We start from the raw sequence: 14,043 nt of genomic DNA, 5'->3' as shown, positions 1-14,043 counted from the left end.
TGATTCAATGACAGTTTTTGATGAGAATGAGACAGCAGGAACTGCAGTCTGTCAGCAGTTACGCTCACAGGATTTTTCACTGCAGCTCTGAAAATAAAACCAGTGAATATAAACCGTATGATAGATCCATATCTGTTCTTATATTAAGTGAGCTTTTTAATATCAAGAAAAAGCATTGGTGTAGCTAAAATCCAGATTAAAAGTGCAAAGTAGTGAGAGCTCAGCAGTTTTGGTCAGTTCCACTTGGAACTTTATGTACTTTTAGTACATTTCAGGAATTTTTCATTTCTCTGAATTGGATTTGTTCTGCACATGAGATGTGAAGGGGAAGAAAAACAAATATTAATTTCTATGTGTTTTAATAAATAGGCAAATGTAAATGTGAAGGGATTCCCCACTTTGGAAATCACGGTCACATTTTGGTTCTAACAGCACAAATGAGCTTCAGTCAGGAAACAAATGATAGTTAATTCTTTAAAAACTCTTTAAAAAGAAGCAGTACTTTGAAGGTGAGTAATGGCTGCACACTCACAAGGTGAATTCACCACTAATTCCATTATTATAGAACAGCTTCTCAAAGAGTGCTCCATAGACCACCTGGTGTTACTCATGGCGTAGATTTGTTAATATATCATTACAAATTCTGTGGGAGTATACACAGAGCCGGTTAGTGAAGTTGTGTATATGTGATGTTTCCACTATGAAATAAACTCATTGAGCTAATTTCACCAGTTAATAGTCAAATCATTAATCACCATCAATGGACAAAATGACTCATCAAATGAAATGAAATCTGTGACACAATAGGCAACTTGTGTGTTTCCCTGCTGAGGTGTTTACAGTTTTCTCTTTTCAATCTGTAAATATGTGAATATTTTATTAAAGTTTAAATCACCCTCACCTCAAACTCCAGGTATTCCCGTCTGAGTTTCTGCTCCTCCAACTCACGACCTTTAACCTTTCGGTCTGGGGTTGAGGCCATGAGATCGGCCAACTCGGAACACACTGCCCTGAACCGGTTCTCATGCGACTTGACCTGTTCTTCCTGTCAAGACAGAGCCAGAGCAAGATGAGAGGCGTTCCCCTGGCCACAACCCAGGTTTACAGGGCCAAATGGATGAACATAGATGGCTCCGAACCTGTACCTGGGATAGTTTGGTGTTGGACCCAGGCAGCAAAGGACGACTGAATCTCTTTTGAGATCCAATTGCTGCTGGAAACGGAGGAGCTGAGAACATGGCCGACACCACATTGATGCGAGTGATCCAAGACTGCATCTGCTCAGCATTCCTGCAGGTAAACAGGTAACACACTCAATCTGACTGAAGTATTGTTCAGAGAGATATACAGCTGCACATTATCCAAGACTGATCTTCCATTTAAAATGGCAAAAAATTTAATTTACAGCTGATCCAGTTCAGTAATTCACAGATCACCCATAATTCGATGGAACGATGGATAGAATGGGTTTCTCTCACTCTGATATATGCTCACAATGCGCTCACAACATGTCTGACACCTTTTTCCACACTCTCTGCCTCTGTTTTCCTGTCACAGAACCTCTCCTCCATTTTGGACTGCAGAATTCCATTAACTCCTAACTTTTGCCTTATTGATGACCTAACAACAACCAACTTACCTAACCATCTATCCCAATCTGTTCTTGTGGCTCTAGCCATCGCCAAGAAAACAAGCCTAGTTAACTGGGAAGATAAACAGTCTCTTAACATCACCCAGTGGCTGAACCTTCTTGCTCAATATACATCATTGGAGAAAATATCTTCTACTCGAAAAAAAACAAAAAAAACAATTGGCTCTCTTTACAAAAAAAACAAAAACAAAAACACTTGGATCTTGACCTTGCCTACTAGCATATACCATCTCTGCACATACATGTACCTTCCCTGCACAACAATATTACTCTCTCTGCTAAGATGACAACTCCTGTTTATGGCACATCCAGGGTCTCTACAGCAGATCCCAGACCACAGGACCTTGATCATCCTTCAGGGTGTTCCTCTACTTCTCCCCCCCCCACCACAACCACCATTTGGGGCTGTGCTCTTGCGTCCTGCCCGCGGTGCCCTGTAGCTCCAGAGATGCAGTTCAGGTTGTGGATGGGGGGTGTTGTGGGGCGTGGGGCTTTCCTGCCTTGGGCAGTTCCGTGGTCTCCCCCAGCACCCACCTGAACACTGGGGATTGCAGCGTGCCACATGGCTGTGGTGGATCTCTGTGCTTGATACCTCATGCACTCCTGCACACAGGATGGTGGGCATGGGGAGCCAGGGCCCTTGGCCCGACTGTGGGCCAAGGGAATGCATAAATGCATGTCCATTTTCACTTGTCAGCTCGTGTTGGGTCAGATCAAGAATTGATGAATCCTGCCTCAAATGGACTGAGCTGTTCATCACTATGTACCCTACCTTTGACTTGACACCTTCACTTATCTGGACTCCTATCTCTCCAGAGATCTACACAGAAACTCTCTGAAAAAACAATCAAACAGAGTTGAGGTCTGAGCTAAGGGGTTAGGTATCTGTGTGTGCTTACGGAGCCTGGAACAAAAAGACTCTCCAATCAGCCGTCCTCAGGTAGAAGACGTTGGGTCTCTTGCTGTAATCAGCTGCTCTCATGGCCAGAGAGTGATGGATAGACACAGCATTCTTCACGTCTTCCTCTGTCAGCTCTCGATCTGTGCGGTATTCATCCTGTTACCCAATCAAAGAGCAGCATGAAATTAACTTTAAAGTTGTTTTTGCAACTGCAGAGCCAAGGGTCATTTTCAGGTCACATGGCTCAGATGTGGTGGTCATATCACTCCACCTCTGTGAGCAGACTAGTTTCAGGTTTGTCTTTCCCAGAACAACTTTGTTTTTGTCTTTCTTTTTTTTTATACAGAACACATGACAAATTTTGTTATAATATTTTTACACCAAAAGAACTTTCTAATATACCAGATGATCAAGGTTCCTATTATTATACATGGTCTGAAGTAAATCCACAGTAATTATAACTGACACATCATCAAATTTAAACCAGGCTGGGAAAGAACATCTTCATTTGATTAGCTGAGCAAAAAAAAACATTTTAACATCAAAGATGTCTCCAAACATTTAATGGAGATTTGGTTTGTTTATTTGTCATAACATGAACCAGTTTCAGGCACTAAACTGAATCAGTCAATTGAACACCTGATCAGTTAGACTCCCAAGGTCAAGCTGAAAATGAAGTCAACCTTTTTGGGTATCTCTCTCAGTGAATGTTGCTGTTGAAGCAGTGTCAGATTGGACTGATCTCATTAGTGTATCAATCAAATCAGATGAGCGTGTGTGGTGTGCAGTAGTTCTGCTTTTGGACACCCACAGTTTAAATAAATTTGCCCTCATTTACAGCATGTTAAAAAATTTTGTGCCTTTATTCTATCTCCTCATTCTGTATAGAAGAATGCCAGATCAATGTCTGTGTAAAAAGGAGAAGCGCTGTACTGTTATTTGTCACATGCCTGATTTCCGAGTGCTACCATAGTGTCTAACTTCACACCTTGCAATCTGTGAAGACAACATAATAAGGCGTCTCCTTAATGGGACTCTATGTGAAAGTGGATACACGTATAAAACAAGAGTTTCTGGGAAAATGTAGTTTACCTTCTGCAGGTAGAGCACCAGACCCTTCAAAATGGCATAGAAAGACTTCCACCCCCTCTTCCCACGTGGTGCTGGAAAAACAGGGCATTGTGGAATATTATGCATAACAACAAACAAAATTAAAAAAAGAAAAACATTCACAAAACAAGTGAATGAAACAACAAGTCACCAAAATTGAATATATAAAGAAACAAAGAAGAGTAGAATTTGTTATGACGTACTCCTCTTTCCATCAGGGTCTGCATGGACTTTGCGGACCAGGAAGCCGCTCTTGTAGAGCTCACCGTCAACCTGCTGGGCGACACCCAACAGCAGATTTCCGCCACTCCCCAGTCGTTTCATGGTATTGGAGGCTGAGTCTGTTCGGATTTCAGCCAGCTCTGACATCGACTTCCTGAACTCCTCCTCATCACTTCAGGACATAGAAAACAAAAAGCGTCAGAAGATTAAAGAAAATATCATCATTGTAGTCCTCAGATAGTTAACCAACAGAGACAAAACAGAGAGTGGTTGAAATAAAGAGGCTGAACACGAGGGAGGAGAAATGTTAAGGGCATATGAGTGTGTGTGTGTGTGTGTGTGTGTGTGTGTGTGGGTGGGTGTGTCCACAGTCAAGCATGGGCATTGGGATGTTGACCTATAATTACAAAGAGGAAAAAGGCAGGGAATGGTTACCATGGCAACAGAGACTTAAATACAGGAGTTGGGGAAGCAGCAGCAGGCACACACACACCAGACACTTAAGATGTTTGTGTTAAACCAGTAGAAGCAAATTGATGGTTCAAGATGGAAAAGAAACTTACATGGTCCACTGCAACTTCTCGTTCTTGATGGAGCTGTAGAGAGTCTGCAGAGACACAAAACAACACAAAGTCAGGCATCATTGTGGAAAACTTTTGATTTAGATGGCGTGTTAAACATTGTATTGCATTTTAAAGCACAAGTACTACGCTATATCGTCACACTGGAAACATACACTGGCAGATTCAAAGAGGTTACAACCAACAGTTGCAGCAGTCTGCTGATGATTTGGTAAGCACAAATATAATGATGGCGAACCAGCTCAATCTGGAATTTTAAAAGAGGGGACCTTGGGTGAAGACAGGAGGGGCCTCAGGGATACATAAGCAGGTGTTTTAAGAGACGTTAGTCAGTGCGTGCGTGTCTGTAGGAGTGTGTTCAGATACTTGCTGGATTTTGAATAAACTTAATCCACATCAGACTTTGAAGACTTTGAGACCTTTTTTCTCCTGAATATTTAGAAGACATTAGTTGCTGATTTTGATTATTTGCTCATGTTGGGCCCTGCTGCCTGTCCATTTCTGGCCCAAGGTCAGGCAGTTTGTCCACCCTAACAGCATACTGTACTCTGTGTTTGTGTGCATATGATTTGGACCTTGACTTTCACTTAAACATTACTCACAATTACGCTTCCCCTTTTCACCCAAGGAGAAAAGGGGACTCAACACTGCCATATTAATATCAGTCTTCGTTTTGTTTTGAAGGGTCAAGTGAAATTACCTAATAAATAACTTTAGATTTCTTTTGGCATTTTTTTTTTTATCTCAGTCAATGAAACTCACTGTTCACTTTGAACATTTTCACATCAAAGTAGTTTTTACCTGACCCCTTTTAAAAATATGTAGATATTTTTTCAATTATCTAGTAACGAAAACATGAGAAAATTATGATTTACTGAAATGAACAACAGCAAATTAGGCAACAGGCAACATTAGTCAACCTATTCAAAGGGAAACAGACCCCCTTTAGTGGTGGATTCTTATTGAGTAATATCTGAAAGTGGTCTTAATAGATGGTGATTAAAAGTAATACAGAAAATGGTTAACAGGAAGAAAACTCTTCCACAGGAATGACAAAGAATAGACATTATGGCTTCAGATATCACTTTCAGTTTTGCAGGCATGACACTTTTTTTTCTTCTTCGTGACAAACCAGTCATCCTAATGAACTGAGTAGCCAGATGCTAGCAGCTAACTCCAGTTAACTGTTAACCCTGAGAACGGCTTTCCATGAGATCTCTACTGAATCCTACTGAACCACCTGTCAAAGACTTCAGCTGGCAGTTTTAGGTTTTCCCATCTATGTGATTGTTGATGGCTCCCCTAAATGCAAGGTCTCAAATCTTTGTAATTGATTTTAGCTCATCTTCCCAACAAGAGTTCCAATTTTCCAAAAGGGTCACAACTCCAGGCCAAGGAGGGCCTAAGCAAGCATGTGTCCTGTGCTTAATTTCACATACCAAACTCCCTCATCCATAACAGTGGTCCATAGCTCTGTTGCAAAATTTCTTGTTACATGGGCAAGTTCATTCACAAGAACACAGGAAGTTGATGGGAGAGCAAGTTCAGTTTCATCTGCAAAGCATCATTATTATTATTATTGTTCCATTTTTGTAGTGTAACCTCAAGACAGCATTTATGGGCTGAAATGGGCCCTTGAATTGAGCCTTGAGGTACTCCACAAGTGATGGGAAAAGATCTGTTAGGTGGGAGACAAACCCCTTTTTGTGTTTTTCTCTCTATATCCCACTATGTGTTGTTGTTGCCTCCCCTGTTGGATTGGTAAAATGTAAATAAAAATTAATACAAATACGAAATCACTTTGAATCTAAAACTGTATTTCAAGGTTTTACTCAGCTCTACCTTCTTCTTGCGGCTCTGCAGGTGCTGTTGTCCATCCTGGGTTTTTCCCAGTAGGTCTGGAAAGGCCAGTGGTTTGAGGGAGCGGGAACGGGGGGTTCTGGGATACCTGAATGGATCGGTGTCCCTTGAGTCCCGTCTGCTGCGGACTGAGCAAAGTGACCGAGACCGCATGCGGCCCGTTGAGTGTATACTGTTGACGCCGATCATTGTGATATGTCCGCAGGAGGATGATTTATTTTGTGTTTATGTCTGGTTAAGAAAAGTCTGACTGGACTTCAAAGGGTCTTTATGGTAAAAAGTGCAATCCAGAGAAAGTCAACAAAACAAAGAATTGGACGGTGATCCAAACTGGAAGAAAATTAAAAGGTTTTTGTCCACAGTCTTATTTTTTTAATTAAATTATTTATAAAAAAAGGCTTCAGACCACTTCTCATATTAATTCCACCTGAACTGAACAATTTGAGGTTCAAAATATTCACAAGCTTCAAAAATCTAACAGTTAATGTTAACTCCACATCTGATTCCACTTTGAGAGAATGTACTTTTTGACTCTGATTCACGTTTGAAGGAGTTTTCAAAAGAGAACTGTGATGTTTTCAGTAAACTGAAATCATGAAGCCCATTGAACGAGGAACCAGCTGAGGAGACAAAGATGCTTGAAATAGAAAAAGGAGCTTAATGATGCTGGTGATGAGCAGACTAACTGACTCTGGATTGATTGTGGCCCCAGTGGAGCTCAGACTGCTGCATTATGGTTCCAGCTCTATTCATCTATTCAAAAAAAAAAAAAAAAACAGAGCAATGTTTTTTCCAGTTTCTAATCCAGCTGGCTGACATAAGGAAGCTGACTCAGGTGTTTGGAGGCAAAATGACAAAAATGGAAAGACACTGCCAACAAACATCAACGCTGACAGACAGTGAGGGCTAAGACCAGACTCAATCTGCTGCAAGATCTCTCATATAACCCTCAAAATTAACACCCTTTGCATGATGACAGAAATTCTGTTTCCTATTTGTTATCTTCACACATCTACACATTATTCCTTCGTTCAATTATCACTGATCAATGACCTTGAGCTATATTAAAAAATATAAATTAAACATCTTTACAGGTAAACAATTTCTATCTAAAGCTGACTCAGCGTAATGACACTGAATAAATCAAATGTGGCTTTAAGGTGAACTCAAAATTGCAAGTTTTGGAACAATTTTATGTGGGAATATATATATATATATATATATATATATATATATATATATTTTTTTTTTTTTTTTATTTTTTTTTTTTTTTTAAGAGAAAAATACTTTATATTGCCCTTAATTTAGTTTTTTCAATGTTGAAAAACAATTATATTTATGTATATATATCCAGATACTCTTAAACGGCTGCAAATTTTTATATGTTTATACAAATAATAAATTATGTGGTTATGAATTACAGCTGCATATAGCTGCAATAGCAACAAATAAAAATAACTTCAAATTTTTTGTCATATTAAAAAATTAAGATCCACGTAAGAAAAATCATGAAATCAATATTTTTCACTGTGAATTCATTGTATGCTCCACTAATCATTGATCAGCTCCACTGAAAACGTCAATTGTCTGAGCTTTAAAATTCAGATTTTTTATTAGAATAAAATATTTAAAATTATAAAATAATTTGTTTTGATGTCAAAGTGGAGTGTATCCATCTCATGCTCATGTCTCATTAAACAAGTGAAAGTGCCACATTAAAGAAACGCACACGGTGAACTATGTCTGTGTCTGTCTAATCCATTGACGATTTAGAGCCAGTGATGCATAAAAAATCATCTCACTCCTGCAGAAAATTAACATTAACACTCAGTGGAAAAAATATCCAAACCACAAACTGATCTTCTTCTTGGTCTCCTCCCTCACTCAATTGGCTTGTTGTTTAATGTCCTGGTGCAGCAGTGCTGGTGGTGGTGGAGAATCCCTAGACTGCAAATAAAGCTGCATGACGGAGGAAAGGGATCAGCAGCATCAGCAGCTCACTCTCACGTCCAAAAACACGCAGAGAACAAAAAAAAAAAGGATGGGAAGAGAAAAACAGAGAGGCAGGGGTGGGTGAGCACACCCACACATGCAGACAGAGAGAGAGAGAAAGAAAGACCACCCCGAAACTGACGTCAGCTTCGTCTGGTCTTGACTGCAGATGGACGGAGTGAGGAAGAGATGGAGGTGGAGATGAAAGATACGGAGAAAGAAAATGACAAGCTTCTCCTGTTGCACAAGAACACAAAGAGAGAGAATCCCTTTTTCCTCCTTATGGAACATTGATCTTTCCGTCCTACAACTTCAGCCCTTTGCCTCCTTTGCCTGCAGTCATCTTCCTCCTGCAGGAGAATACTTCTGTCACCCCTCCTCTCTCCACTGAGACTCAGAAGTGTTGCGGGCTGTCTTCCCTCTTCTCTCTCCTTGCTCTGTCATTATTCCCTCTCCCAGTACGCATTTTCTCTAAACTGCAGCATCCAATCAGAATACACAGATGTACGCTTCAGCCCACCCACTGCTCTCCTTGGAGCTGTCAATCTTAAAAGATTCACAGAACTGAATGTTAATGCAACAGCATGTCGGATCAGCAGAGAAGAAACTATCAACTGAAAGTAGTCAGAACACCAGTCTCAGTCATCATCATCCGACTGTCACAGACTTGCTTATTCGCCGGGAAATTGATAGATTACATCTGTGTGTATATGCACACTGTACTTATTTTCAAGGATGAGAAAATATATTTGTAATACTTTTTACTATAGCATTTTATCAATCAACTAAATCTCTTTAATTTTTTAGTATTAAATGTAATACTATGGATTTTTTAAAAATGTTATATTTTTATTCAAATGTATGTTATTTATATTTGTACTGATTTCACGTTTTTCACACATTTACAATCATGTATGTGCACGAGAATAGTATATTTTTACATTTCCATTTTTATTCAATATTCTGTAATTGTATATATACACTATTCTCTATCAGCTGGATCTAATCTCTATATAGAATGTGACTTCACATATTTAAATTATATTAATTAATTTAGTGTAATAAATCATTTATATTTGAGTATTCTGTAAAATACATTCTTTTAAATTGGATAGCTATTTTTCAATGAGTCTATATTATGAGAGTGGTTGGGACTCCATTGACTGCAATTCTTTAAAAAAAAAAAAAAAAAACTGTACGTGTCATCATTATGAAATGAGCTAAGTTGATAAGTTGATAGTTCATATTATAAATTGACAGCAAATTGAACCAAATTGTGGAGAAATAAATAGAGCAGATGTAATTGCTTGCTTTTTTAAACACTGGGCAACTTGTGATGCTTAATTAAGTGATTTAACAGATACAGACCTTTAAAAAAGGGAAAGGTTTGTAGTATTTTGCGATAGAACCTCAAGTGAGTGAAATATCATGCCAATCAGGTAAAAGAAGAATTTCTTGGAACAAGACCATGACTCTGTTGTAGAGTTCGCTTTCTCTCTTAACATAATAATTCATATTTCAGTTATAAATACTCTGGAAACACAATTTTGTTCTTCCTCTCAGTCAGTCAGAGTCAGTGCTGCAACCCACACATTCACTAATCAACATCAATCATTAAACCAGAGAAGCTGAAGGCCACACACACACGCACACACTTCACAGAGAAGAGAGATGATGATGATGATGGAGGTGAATAGGTGACGCAGATTCATGTAGTTTGCTAGGAGGCTGAGATGGAAAAAAAGAGTGGGAGAACAAGAGCCTTAGATGAGCGCAGCATACACAGACACACATGAAAATCCATTTCTCTTTTTTTTTTTTTCCTGGTTTGAAAATCATGAGCCAAAGATCCCATGTGTATGCGAGTACTTGTGAATGCAACATAGTGAGGACCAAATGTTTTCCTGACAGAGGGACTTTTGGAAGGTGACAACATTTTAGCCTAACTCATATTGAAATTCCTTTCTGTGTGTGTGTGTGTATAACCTACCTTCAGTAGATCTTTAGGGAAGTCTTTTCCATCATTAAGACCTTCCAAGTTGGAGATGAACTGACTGCAGGACATCCTCTTCCCCACGTTCTGCACACATCAACACCCACACACTTGTTGAATTATTGATCCAAATTATAGTTAATACTAGGAGGAGGCCCCAGGGCAGACCGAGGACCAGGTGGAGAAATTATATCTCCACTCTGGCCTGGGAATGCCTTGGGATCTCCCAGTTGGTCAGAGTTGGTTGATGTGGCCGGGGAAAGGAAAGTCTGGGATCCCTGCTGAAGTTGCTACCCCCGCAACCCGACCTCGGATAAGCGGACAAAGATGGATGGATGGATGGACAATTATGTTTTTTGTGTGTAGGCTATAACATCACAAAATGGCTTAATTTGTGACATGCACCACAACAGTTGGCAATCAACATGATGTTACTGCAATAACTTAGAAAATTTTAAGTTTGCTGTATTTTATGAGCATCATTTTGTTGGCGTTAGGGTTAAGGGGCTTGAAAACTCTCCATTGTCCAAAGTGGGGAATGGCCAAATAGTTTTTACAATTACTAATTACTAGTACTACTAAGACTTTAGTAGTATCTGACATTTGGCATTATGTTGTTCACCATAACTGACTGACTGATATTTCTACTCCTGGCCAGCTTTGTTACTGCATTGTCATTTTGTAGTACAAACAGATTCTATCTGTGGGATGTTTGCAGTCTTCAGCGTTTTAATTTAGCATTTAAGTAGCAATCCAACATTAAATACACTGTGCATTGTCTCAATTACAGCAAATAAACTACTTTTAATGGGAATATCATCATTAGGAAAGGAGGCAGAGGAAACACTTAACATTTGACATTGCAGAGAGAGAGTGACAGCAAGATATAAGTCACTGGAAACAGCTCTTCATACTAAAGCCTACGACCAGTTCTACATATCAAGTTACACATCAGGAGCAACCATGTAATCTGACGCCATGTGATAGACTCACCTAGGCTGTAATTATAAGTGGGTGTTGATAATAGTGTAAATGTAAGAAGCTTATTGTTGAGTTCTCTCCTTCTGACAGTATTGATCAAAGAAGAAACAGCCAGTCAGTGAAAATTCCTGGGCCTGGGGCCTATCTGTGTGGAGTTTGCATGTTCTCCCCTCCCTGGGTTTTGGCTGGGTTCTCCAGAGAGAGTCCAAAGAGTCAGTGCAGGCCAAAAGTTTGGGCACACTATCCTATTCATTTGAATGAGAAGGTGTGTCCAAACTTTTGGCCTGTACTGTACATGTTTAGGTTGAGTGTATGAGTGTGAGTGATTGTTTGTCTTTGTATGTCTCTATGCTTTGGTCCAACAATGAAAAGGCCCAGATCTCCGGCTTCCAGCCACCCCTCCCCCACCCCAACTCTCAATACAGCATAGTTTGTCTGACAACTGCTGCACCATTCCTATTTAACGTGAAACTTCTCCCCCTCCTCATCTGACTCAGTATGTGTCAGGTAAGTAACTGTTTTGTAAAATAAAACATCAGACTCACATTTCCATGAAGGTCTGTGTTCAACAGCATGACAGCGCAGGTCAGTGTGTGGATGCTGTCTGAGAGGGACACAGGTAAGAGACAGACAGGTGAGCGAACAAGCAAAAGACAGAGGAAAAAAAAGCCTCACAACACATTACATAATAGAGACAGACAGACAGTGATGCAAGTAAACAGACAGACATTTCATTCTGTCTGACAGTCTGTCTGTCCCTAAACAGGTAGAAAGACACACAGACAGACAAATCTGTCTGGTTAAAGAGAAAGACAGACAGCCAACCATAACATGAGTACAACTAAATAGGCAGGCCAACAGGTACCTTCAGTATTCAGACTCTCAGGGTTGCTCTGTCTATATCTCTTGGAGAAATGAGCAAGGACTCTCTCTCTCTCCTGAGTTTCGCCCATCAGCGCAAACTGTCTAAGAAAGATCCTGAAAAGACAGAATTTAATTTATGAGCCCTATTAGCAACACAGAGGAGCCTTTTAATTATTCTGTTTTAATCAGGTTGTCAGCTGGTCACCAGTGTTAAGTGAGAGTTATTCAGCAGCTGGAAATGAGCGTTCTGTGGAGGTTTTGACCACCAGTGGCACATCATACATAGTCCAATTAATAGTTTCATACTGTTGTACTAATCTGTAGGTGTTAGTTCTGATCATTTAATAGAACGTTTTAATAAACAGTTAATGAGTTCAGCTGATTTTAATGGACTTTATTTACTTCTTTGAGTAGAACTAAATTAGGAGATTGAGATGAGAGTGCCAACCTGAGTGCCTGGTCGATGGTCAGACCCGTGAAGTTAAAGTTGCTAAGATATTCTTCTGCTACCATTTGACTGAACTCATTACTGCAGAAAAAGAGAGAGAGTTAATTAAGGCAGTAGACATGGACACAATAAACACAGAACAGACACCAACTTCTTGCTGAGGTGTCGGGAAACATCAGACTTCTTGAAGCCGTCCAGATTGTAGAGGCGTTTGGCAAGACGTTTGGCAGCCTGAAGGTCAGTCTTTGTGCCGTTGGCCAGTGCATTGTCACTGCCACCAAGGGCCAGGCGCTCAGCCACATCCGCCTGTGGGTACAGCAGCTCAGGGGGGCGGTTCACCAGACGCTCCCTGACAATACACATAACATGAAAGTGTGAGGAGATCATCAGTTTTCAGATTCAGCTTTCCTTATTAGTTCTTCCTTGGTTCCTGTTCTGAGACTTCCTCCTTTGGAACTACAAAAGACAGCCAAAGTGAGCAGAGTTACAGGTTATTTTTTTCGGTAAACAGTATTTCAACTGTAGTTTCTTGCCAATGGTGTCTGCACTGAGCAGAACTACTGTGGCCCATTTTGTGAAAAGGTCACTTATTAAAAGGAAACTAAAGGGATAGACTTCTTTTTCTGTAAGTGCTTTGTAGGCGTGGAACGGCTGCGAAAAGAAAATAAACAGAAAATACAAATGAGTAAATACACATAGGTGCTGTTTAAATGACGTACAACCATGGCTGTATTTTGCGACAATGTCTCCCCTGGATGTAGACTTTTAAAAGGCCCTGTGCCCTCAGGAAGGGGTTGTGGTACTTTTTGTCTCTTTGTGGTGACTCTGTTTCTCTGTAGTTCATACAGATGTTTTGGTGCAGAATCTGTACCTGGTAGGGCTACTAAGTAATTTATCCAACGCTGCACAGCCCACAATTAACAACACCCTCATAGGAACAGGGACAAAATATAGACAAGGAACAAATGTAGGAAGTGCAAATGGGAAAGTGTGTGTGAGTGCGAGTTTGCTTCTTACACCATATATAATTAAGACTTTTTCCTTGGTATCAGCAGTAACTCTGAGTTTTTCCATGGTGACAGTACAAACAGGATCTCCTAGCAGCTAATATTGAGTGATGTTTCAAACTGAACATTCCTATGAATGAAATACAATTACAAGCAGTTAGAGCTGGCGCCTCACATTAAGAAAGTCATTCAATTCCCAAGGCTAGGGCTTTTCTGTGTGGAGTTTGCATGTTCTCCTCCAGGTAGTCCAGTTCCCTCCCACAGTCCGAAGGCATGCACATCTAGGTTGATTGACGACTGTAAATGTCAATGTAGTGGTTGTTTGCCTATGTTTGTCTCTAAGTGTTGGCCAAGCGATGGACTGGTGACCTCTCCACAGTGTTCCCTGACATTGGCTGGGATTTGGTCCAGGTCGTCGTTGTTGTTGATGATG

At 40.1% G+C, this 14,043-nt stretch overlaps 1 protein-coding gene across 3 annotated transcripts in view; it reads right to left on the bottom strand.

Annotated features, from left to right (window-relative positions):
• psda (pleckstrin and Sec7 domain containing a) overlaps positions 1 to 14,043 on the bottom strand; it is a 35,468-nt gene that overhangs the window by 5,069 nt on the left and 16,356 nt on the right. For all 3 annotated transcript variants that reach the window (XM_029521615.1, XM_029521616.1, XM_029521617.1), the window contains 11 exons: positions 12,755 to 12,952; positions 12,604 to 12,684; positions 12,157 to 12,269; positions 11,837 to 11,895; positions 10,308 to 10,397; positions 4,448 to 4,491; positions 3,866 to 4,056; positions 3,645 to 3,715; positions 2,551 to 2,708; positions 1,146 to 1,290; positions 902 to 1,045 (listed from right to left, as the gene is read on the bottom strand). In XM_029521615.1, the coding sequence (XP_029377475.1) occupies positions 902 to 1,045; positions 1,146 to 1,290; positions 2,551 to 2,708; positions 3,645 to 3,715; positions 3,866 to 4,056; positions 4,448 to 4,491; positions 10,308 to 10,397; positions 11,837 to 11,895; positions 12,157 to 12,269; positions 12,604 to 12,684; positions 12,755 to 12,952 (1,294 nt within the window). The remainder of the gene's footprint in view (positions 1 to 901; positions 1,046 to 1,145; positions 1,291 to 2,550; positions 2,709 to 3,644; positions 3,716 to 3,865; positions 4,057 to 4,447; positions 4,492 to 10,307; positions 10,398 to 11,836; positions 11,896 to 12,156; positions 12,270 to 12,603; positions 12,685 to 12,754; positions 12,953 to 14,043) is intronic.

This window comes from Echeneis naucrates, chromosome 15 (assembly GCF_900963305.1).
Source record: "Echeneis naucrates chromosome 15, fEcheNa1.1, whole genome shotgun sequence".
NCBI classification, from domain to species: domain Eukaryota; kingdom Metazoa; phylum Chordata; class Actinopteri; order Carangiformes; family Echeneidae; genus Echeneis; species Echeneis naucrates.
Note: the sequence above shows the minus strand (reverse complement) of the source record. Positions and strands in the feature narration are given on the sequence as shown.